General features: G+C 41.5%; 1 protein-coding gene across 1 annotated transcript; it reads right to left on the reverse strand.

The window, feature by feature from the left end:
* Positions 1–5,283: 5,283 nt before the first annotated feature.
* LOC109756255 (uncharacterized) lies at positions 5,284–9,712 on the reverse strand. Its single transcript, XM_020315111.4, has 8 exons — positions 9,470–9,712; positions 7,605–8,088; positions 7,355–7,511; positions 6,797–7,239; positions 6,585–6,705; positions 6,038–6,477; positions 5,792–5,945; positions 5,284–5,678 (listed from the first exon to the last, which is right to left on the reverse strand). The coding sequence occupies exons 2-7, from the start codon at positions 8,067–8,069 to the stop codon at positions 5,811–5,813; spliced, it is 1,761 nt and encodes a 586-aa protein (XP_020170700.1). The 5' UTR covers positions 8,070–8,088; positions 9,470–9,712; the 3' UTR covers positions 5,284–5,678; positions 5,792–5,810.
* Between the last annotated feature and the right edge of the window lie 501 nt (positions 9,713–10,213).

Below are 10,213 nucleotides of genomic sequence, written 5' to 3' on the forward strand. Positions count from 1 at the left end.
GGAACTCGCGACGGAGCAAGAGCAGCGGCAGCTCCCCACCGACGCCCCAGCGTTTTTTTTGGGTATGCTAAAATGTTTTTTCGGGTACCTCGTGTGGGATACTAGGCAAAGTGCATGGACATGTGGTTTCTGTCTGCTGGCCGTCAGTCACTTTATTATGCTGAGTACCCCTGTGTCATATTCAGCAAAGCCTTTACCGAGTGCCCTACGGAAGGATCTTTGCAAAGTCAGTTTCGCGTGAAGGTTGTATGTTGAGTACCCTTACAGGATGCAACTCTCAGCTAAGTCTTTGCCGAGTTGATATGGGTACTTGGCAAAGAACCTTTTCCAGTGGTGAGTCCTTCAGTGGTATAAGTAAATGTAAATTCAACGGTAGATAATTAGCATGTACATCTTTAAACATATGGATACTGCAAGCTATGGAGAAACATATGGATACCTGCAAGGTCGTTAAATGTGTACATCTTGCGACCAACAGGGGAGCGTAACGTACACATTTGATCGAGACACTTAATTGTGTGGTGCTGTTGCCGATCTCTTTCTTCTTTTGGATGAGGTGGACAGCGTAGCTGTATTGTTTTCTTTTCGATTCGATGGAGTTGTATAAGTGTTTTTCGTAGAAAGGGTAAAAAAGGAGTTCATTTCAACAACGCCACACAATTCCGAAGAGAACAACGGGAAACTTAAAGAACGTGGAATTCGACAAGATATTCCTCTAGGCAGCGGAATAGACCGAGTGGCCCAATATCTTTTGACGGGAAAGCAACATAGTATTCTCTCCCATTGAAAAATATGTGGCCAACCGGTCTATTCTGCCGCCTCGAGGAATTCCTTGTCGAATTACAAGTTCTTCAGATTTCCCGTCATTCTCTTTGGAATTGCCTGGCGTTGTCGAAATGAACTCCCTTTCGACCCTTTCTATGAAAAGACTATTCCGTAAACATTAAAAACAATAGTTTGCGTAATCTGTAAAATATGTTTGTACCATTCGAGAAAGTGTCATGAAATTTAAAAAAATTGTTTCACATGTTATAAATATCAGCGATAGTTTCACCTTTCCTAACCTACTTTGAGGGTCCGAAAAGCAGCATATCGGCGATCGAGCCACGTTGAGCTCAGGTAAAGAGGTGACCTGTCATGTTTTTTTTGGGGGGGGGGGGGGGGGGGGGGGTCTGCTGCAGTGGTGATGGAGTCAATTGACGGGCATTGGGGTCATAGTCAGGGGATTATTTGGTATTGATTGTAATTTGCTTTCTTGGCTGGTGATCATTTGTGCAAAGGCTAGAGTTGTATTATCCTTCCATTTTTTTAGGTCGGTCTGTACATGGCTTTTAGTTTGATATTTATCATATGAATGAGACGCATATTACCATGAAAGAAATACGGGATTTCTAAATCTGAGTCGATGCTATATTCATGGGAAAATATGTGGAGATTCGTGTAAAATTTTCTTTAATTTTTGTCTTCCTTCTTTTTATATGTTCTCTCACTCGACGATTAACTCTCAGCCGACTTCTAGCCACACCCAAAAAAATTCTCCCTCTAGAACAAAATATAATACATATTTTTGTCTAAATCTAGGCCAAAAAAAGTCTTATATTTTGAGATGGAGGAAGTATCTGTTTACATACGGAGAATGATGAGCAGTGTCTGAGTAGGATCCGGCACTACCTGCAGATTTGTCTTTTGGCGGGTATGCTTCTCAAGTGCTCGTGCATGCTCTAGAGCTGAATAGAAAAGCCAGCAAGCTGACATGTGCCAAAGGTGGCTGATTTCCCCGAGCGTCGTTGCTCCATCACAAAGTATATATAGAGCTTAATTAACTTCCACGATGATGCTGCAACCTCTGTCCCATCATGGTAGAAATTATCTTTGAATTCTCTAAGTAAAATGGAACAATGTTAAAAATAATACTTTAGGATTAATTCTAACAAATACGAGTATCAAACGTTAAGTCTAAGACTTGAACCCTGGTGGGATAAGGATACCATTGTCCTTCTAACCATCCAACCATAGGTTGGTTCGCTCACGGTGCATGCATTTGTTAGTTCTAGTTTTGTATCAATTTTTTGCACACATTCAAAGAGCTTACTAATGTAAGCCAGAGTGTTGGTGACATGTTATGCCCAGGCAGCCACACAATGCTGCTTTACCTGCATGCATGACTCACAAGAAAGAGGGTGGATTGCAGAGAATATAATTTTTTTTTAGGGGAGCAGATAATGTAATTGATTGAGACTCTTGTGGGGTGTGGTTGGCCATATCTTTCTTATTTTTGGCTGAGGTTGATAGGGTTTCGGGAGGAAAAAAGAAGTTCATTTGGACATCAACTGACATCCTGCTTTTGCGCCAATGTAAACATCAAGCAATGCAGATCCTAGTTAGAAATCCCAAGGACGGGAGAGCATGCAGGAAGAGAATGAAACATGAAAGGTATTGGGTGGTAAGGTTTCCTTGCATCTGGCAACTACTTTGAATCAACGAATATAACCATGACAAAATTATAAATGTACTTTGTGATTATTTTTCTTAGTTTGTAACCTTGCTTCATATCTTAATCTTATCCTCCCTCCATCGAAATAAGTGTCGTGGTTTTGAACTAAAACAATGACACTTATTTAGGGTCGGAGAGAGTAATATTTATTTGCGATGTAAAAAGTGTTATCCAACCCCACCGCTGTCGTCCTCCTCTCCACCAATTCCAGCGTCGGCTACCCCACCACCTACACCAGCAGCTGCAGCCATGAACAGCTCCAATCCCTCTCTCATGACCAAAATCTTAGCTCAGGCTGCGCCGCAGCCATGGATCCACATCACGGGAGACACCCAATCCATTCCCCCCCCCCCCCCCCCCCCCCCTTTTGTTTTTTTCTTTTTCATCATCCTTTTATTACATTGAATTGTGTAATTTTTTCATATTCAATACTTGTTACATTTGTCAGAACTGATGATTTTCTCAATTTGTTAACATTTTTTAAATACACAAAAAAACTTTAACAATTTTATAAATTTGTGCACATGTTTTGAATTCCACAAAAATAATGTTCACGAATATTTGAAAATTCTTTATTTTTCCTACAAAAATATCATGGAAGCTTTATAAGTTTGTGAGCATTTTTTAAATTCGCGAAATATATTAAATTCACTAGAAATTCAAAATCTATAACCTCTTTTGAATCTGGCAAAGAATCCGAGCTACCTCATTTTTAAGAAAATTGTGTATTACAACACTGACGTGCAAGTTAACCGAACGGGAACGACAATGAAAAACAAAGACATATAGGTAGCCTGCTCCGTAAATGGGCCGCTATATAGAAGCCCAATCAGGAAGCCAGTGGGCCTTAGGTTGCCACTTGCAGCAGGGAATAGGAGGGGCACGTCTATATCTCTCTTCACACAAGATCAAGTGTATGAAATCACAGTTAAGGTGTACCATTGCGAAGGTCACTCCCACCTTTCCAGATTGCGGCAAGTGGCGTTTATTCAAAATGGTTTATCTCTTAAACCGTGTGTTCAAATCCCGAACCGTTTTTCCCATTGGACTTCTCATGCCAAGATCGTCGAAAGTAGTTCCCATGTTAATAAGTTTCGGGAGCTCTTCGAAACTCCCCAGCTCAAAAGCTCCCTAATGAACAGTAAAATAAAAAAAATAGTAAAAGCATTTTAACAATTCTTAATTTTTTGGGTACAAACTTTGACAAATGTTTTGTGTGCTTGCAAAACCTGAACATAAAATGACATTTATGGAGGTAGTGGTAAAAAAATATCAATGCTCCAAAAATGCTATATTTGAAAGCATTTTTGGAGTGCTGATTTTGTTTTTTTGCCATGACTTCCATGAATGTTGTTTTGGGCTTAAAATTTTGAAGTACTAAGAACATTTCTCAAAGTTTGCAACAAAAAAAGTAGATGTTCTTTTTTTTTTCATTTTTAGGGAATCTACCGTTCACCCCGAGCTCAAATGAGCTCGGGGGTAGAAGGGGACTTTCAACTAAAAATATACTTTTATCATAAAAATAGAATATAATGAAAAGAAATTACAATTCTCTCCTCTAGTATCCTATCCGCCCCCTCCTAAATGTATTGTGCAGGGTCTTGGGTTTCTACATTGGCGGCCATGGCCAATGATGAGCTCCGGCACCTGTTAAAATTAACGGGATTGGCCATGTACACTTCTGAAATTAATGAGTAAATCTTGAAGGCCAATAAATAAATGGCAAATGGAGGTATGAACTTTAGTATCACCTTGCTAGTGGAGTGGGTGGGAGACCAGCTTAAATAGCAGTCTTCCCACACCACACTAAGTGATTGGTACGAGGGGAGAAAGAGAAAACTACACAAGTGTGCTCGCCTTGCCGGGCCTGGGCCGGGCCCCCGGACAGGGTGAATGACGCGGGCACACTACATTCGTGTAAATGGTCCGCCGAAATCAAGTTCAGGGTTGCAACATCCATTTGCCATGTTTTCGTGGCCGATAAGTTGGAAACGGCATGGGCTCTCCTATATATTTGACTTACCGACCATCGCCAAATTAAGACACACTGAAATTGAGTTAGGGTTTTTGCCTCCTCTCGCTTCTTGCACCACCGCCGTAATCTACTCTATCCCGTGCATCGGCGAGTGTAGAACAAGTCTCGGGAACCTCTCGCCCTTCTGATCCTACACATGGAGAAGGCGAATTAGGTTTTCAGGAAGTGATTCGTGAGACTGCTTGTGTTCTTCACCATAGGTCATCTACCTCCAAGGTCAGGTGGTGTTGCGCGCAGCCGCCACCAACGTCTGCTTTGACCGGTCTTCGCCAGCATCATCGTAAATAACATCGCATGCAACAACCACCGCTACTTCATCTTCAATCGATCAGTATCTGCTCTATGATCTGGTCCTATCTTTTATTATGGCTTCTGTTGCATGCGCGATCCTGTCGTTCCTGATGTTGGATTCATCTAATATGCTAGTGCTATGCATGCTAATAATTGTTTTAAGCTCGCAACACTCTTTGCCGGGAGGGCAGGTGCCGCCACCGCTGGGATCTCTCGTCTGCGTGTGATTTGTGCGGAATTAATATCTCCTCTGCTGGTCAATTTCTTGGCATGACCACCCGTTCAGCGCTGGTTTAGCTGACTCCATTTTATATTCACAAGTTGATGCGCCTAGCTCTGCGTATATAAGAAATTCATCTTGGCCAAACAGAAGCTAGCTAACCTAACATGCACGCCCAGTCGCTGACTTCGAAATAAATAGCAATTTGAGAAGTCAAAATTGTCATGGTTGCGGCTAGCAGCAAGCAAGTACAAAACAAATGCTACATGCATCTTAATCTGGACCATCATTCTTGGCCGTACCGGACCAATATTAGAACTGTATGTATGGAGTTCTAGTGAACACGGTTCAAATTAAGGGGAAACTAGATAAAGAAAAGCGTGATTACAAGAAAACCAAAGGAAACTCATGCAACTAATACATTATTATTGGAAAAAAAAGTTATGCAGAAGTATTCGATACGGGCCGAAAATGTAAATTACAATTTTATTGCTGTGTAGGTGAGCCGTGTGAGTGGTGACGATTCCAAATGGCGGAGGTAGAGTAGCTACGGCTTGGTGGCAAAGGTGGCGACGACTCGCAGCCTCAGCAACTGCTGGGCTTTTTAATCATCACGTGCCCCTCCTTATTTCTCCTAGCTGCATGAATGTCCGTCACTCCGCGTTAATCTCTCCTCTGCTAGCCAGTTAATATATAATACTCTATTTTTCTAATTTTCTTTGCGGAGATATATAATGATGTATAATATTACCTGAATCGGGAATTTTGGACTAGGTGGATCTTGTGGTACCGTTGAGGATGTTGTCCAGCAGTTGCGACAAGGGTGCCGGTAGATTCGGCTTATCAGGGACCTGGAGGGGGTGGAACATCCCACCAGGGGAATTCTTTGCCATGGCATGAAGAACCTATAGCATATAGGCGTCATACATGAGTGAGTTGATGTAACTACTAAATTGTCATGAAACTTGGATTAGTGTATCTCCAATCTTATACTTACGTGGTTGTTCGCGTCTCCGCCGAGAGTAAACGTGTGGACAGGTACTTTTGAGACGAAGTCCTCGGCTCCATCAAAGTAGTCTCCCTTGTTGATCACCCCATCGGAGAAGAGCAAGATGGTGCTATTCCAGTGTCCACGGTAGCTGATCAGTTTGTGCGCCTCGGAGAGGCCAGACGCCATGTTCTTCGTGCAGGCGGACCGTCTCCAGGACGGGCTTTTTCTGTAGCCTTTTAACTCTGTATCGGCCGAATCAACTATTTTCATATCAGACGTGCACGTGTTCGGGGTTGACATGACATAAGTGTAACCAAGGCAGCTATCCACAAGACGGATGAGCTTCTCTTGCACCAACCAAAAGATATTGTCCACAGTTTTATAATCTGGGGTTGAGGTGGTACTGTCAAATGCATACACAATCACCACGTCTAGTGGCCACTTCCCTACAAATCAATATGCCATTCATTCAATTATATATATGTTCCTAGCAAGCATATATCATGATTACTCTTGAATTCAGGTCGGTTCGAATGTTTGTTGTTACATATACCTGCGCCGCTGAGGATGGTATCCACCAGCCTCGAAAAAGGCACCGATAGACTCGGTTTTTCCGGGACAGGGAGGGTGTGAAACGTGCCTCCCGGTGAATTTATTGCGATGGTGAGAAGATCCTATAGCATATACACATGATATGTGCGCAAATTGAATTGATTAATAAGCTGGACATGATTTGGATTAAAGTAAATCTGGTCAAATACTCACTTGGTTATATGCATCTCCACCAAGAGTAAATGTGTGCACTGGAACTTTGGAGATGAAGCCCTGGACTCCATCAAAGAAGTCGCCCTTGTTAATCAACCCATCAGAGAAGAGCAAGATGATGCCATTCAGGTGCCCGTGGTCGCTGATCAATCTATGTGCCTCAACGAGGCCAGCTGCCATGTTGTTCTTGCATGAATCCCTTCGCCAAGCTGAGCTTCTTGTGTACCCATTTGCCTCTATCTCTGTGCGGTCAACTAGTTTCATCTCAGATGTGTACATGTTAGGGGTCGACATGACGTATGTGTAGCCAAGGCAACTATGCACAAATTGGGTTAGCTTCTTTTGCACCAACCAATAGACCTCACGATTCACCTTGTCCCTAGCCGGGGTCAAGGTTGTGCAATCAAATGCCGACACAATCACTACATTTAACGGCCACCTCCCTGCACATAATATTGACCATTCATCATTCAATCAATCATATGTTTGTTTCCTAGGAAGCATATTTTAATGAATACTCCTAAATTGGGATTGGATCGGGTGATTTTGTATATATACCTGAAGTGGGACTAGGATTCTTCTCACTGTGCATCGTGGTATCATTAAGGATGTTATCCAAGAGTTGGGAGAAGGGCACAGATAGGCTTGGCAAGTCCGGAACAGGGAGGGGGCTGAACATCCCGCCTGGGGAATTTGCTGCAATGGTGCGAAGACCCTGTAGCATATACACATGATATCGATAAAAATCAAATTAATTATTAATTTAAAAATATTATATGGACTGGATTAGCTCTAGTCAGATTCATACCTGGTTATATGCATCTCCGCCGAGGGTAAACGTGTAGACGGGCACACTGGAGAGGAAGTCCTCAGCTCCGTCAAAGAAGTCGCCCTTGTTGACCAACCCATCAGAAAAGAACAAGATGATTGCATTCATGTTCCCATGTTCTTTGATTAGTCTATGTGCTTCATGGAGTCCTGTCATGTATTTGACACAGGCGATCCTTTTCCAGGACGGGCTACTTTTGTAGCCATTTCCGTTTATCTCAGCGGAGTCAACTAATTTCATATCCGACGTGTAAGTATTAGGGGTTGACATGACGTATGTGTAGCCGAGGCTGCTACCCATGATGTGGGTGAGCTTCTCTTGCACCAACCAAAAGACATTGTCTACCTTGTACCAGTCCGGGGTCGAGGTGGTGCAGTCAAATGCATACACAATCACCACGGCTAGTGGCGCCTGCCCTGTACGTCCATCCACTGGTTCACTCATAGTGGGTGTTGGGAAATAACTGCATGCATGTGTAGATGTAGTGTGTCATCTGTTTTTGACCTAATTCATGTGTAAAGGAAATCTAGCAAAAAGAGAGCCATAGACACACATAATATGTAATTTTTCATCAATTTGTGTATGTAGCTGCACATAAACATGTGAGTTGCGCTCTCTTTCTCTTAGTAAAGCAAAAAACAATTAATAAAGTGTTTTTGTCTTGTCATCTAATACAATATTAACTTGGCAGTTGCTCTCTCTTTCTCAACTCAGCACACTTGCTTTAACGTGTATATAATATGATACAGAAAACACAAGAAATACCAGAAAGGTTTATGGTTGTCTTGCTTCTCTATGCCAGCCAGCTAGCTAGATTTATGGCATCTTTTCTACTTCCATTGAACAAATTTTAAGATGGTCCTAGTAAATGTGAACCTTTCATTTTCTCCAGTTCAATCAGTGGCGGAGCTAGAAACTCAATATAGAGAGGGCCAAACTAGACTTTTCTCTATGTACAAATAAGGAAGGTAATAATAATTAATTAAACCATGGTGTAAATAAGAAAATATATAATATGCTCATTAGTATTAATATCTTGAAGTGACATATTTGTCACTTGATGTTACTTTGGCCTGGATTAATATTTACTAGTCAACTACATGTTTGTCATATAGAAGTATGAGTTGTATATTCATGTACTGGGTAAAATAATGTAAAATTATATTCATTAATACCATAGAATGGTAATGGAAAAAAACTATTTTAATTTGCAAAGAAATTCTCCTATAGTTTTGCTGAAATTTGCACAATTAAATAAAAGTTGGGTCACAAGAATTTCATGTGCCTAAGAAATGAGAAAAACGGGAGTAGGGAATATCGACTACAATCTTTCTGGAGGTAACTAAAGTTTTTCTTTAACGATAAATTTTTACCAGCATATAAGGCATCGTACATGTTATATAGTCGTTGCGAGGTGGTCTACGAACCTGGATGTAATTTTTACTTTTGCTGTTTTTTGTACTACCTTGAGAGTTGATGAATAGATCGTAAGTTTTTCCCGCAAAAAACAAGAAGTATGCAAACTCTGATTACGTGCAAGCTAGCTAGTAGTAGATTTGTGACATAGTTTCTACTTCCATTGCTGTATCTGCTTCCTGTGAAGTTGTTCGGTTCTAGTTTGAAAGGACAGTTTTTGAAAATAGTACTAGCTAGCTAGTGATTTTCATTTGTGATATATAGTTTAATGATCAACACATATTATATCAGGACCTGCCTCGCAAAAGTTTGACATATAGATGGACACCTATAACGGGCATTTCTGGAGTAAACAACAGAATAACAAGATATAAAAAGTACAGAGAAGAGATTACCAGGCAAGATTTGCAGCACTCGGACAAACATACCTGGAGATTGATATAGGCGGCTGCTAGCTAGCTCCAGGAACGGGGCACGCGTGTCTGTGTGTTTGTGTGAAGGAAATGAGTGCGGTGTTAGATCCATATCAAGCTGCTCTTAAATAGAGGGAGTTGCGGGGGAGGTGTACTCCACTTGTAGCTAATTGAAACAAAATATTAACACAACTTTTTGCCTCATCACGATCGGGATCCATATGCACTTTGGTAGCATGCAAGACACGGTGAATCTCGCACGGTTTACAAGTATAGGCATGTGCAATTTAGACTCATCAATGTGCACACCTTCCTATAAGAAGATCGGGATCCATGTGCACTTTGGTAGCATGCAATTTGCACTCATCAATCTACACGGTGAATCTCCCTCTACCCATGGCCAGCAAATAAGCATGTATGTATGTGAAGACCGGTCTTCCATCAAGTACCACATCATGAGACTAACACAAATTAAAAAGGATTCCAATTCAATCTTGTATTTTCATTTCAAATTTTAGTTCTGGCGGGACTAACAAAATTCTAAGACCTAATCCTATTATCTCATAAGCAAAGCAATCTGTGCACGAGCATGACAAACTAACGATAACTGAGGACGCGTTTGGTTCTCGATTGGGCAACTGCTCGCCTCGCCAATCAAGGAAGCTAAGGATTTGGTGAATATCGCATGCATGTGCATTCTGGCAGCACGCAGCACACAATAAGGTATATGCACGTGCAGTTTATACACTCATCAATGTG

Source organism: Aegilops tauschii, chromosome 2 (assembly GCF_002575655.3).
Source record: "Aegilops tauschii subsp. strangulata cultivar AL8/78 chromosome 2, Aet v6.0, whole genome shotgun sequence".
NCBI lineage: Eukaryota > Viridiplantae > Streptophyta > Magnoliopsida > Poales > Poaceae > Aegilops > Aegilops tauschii.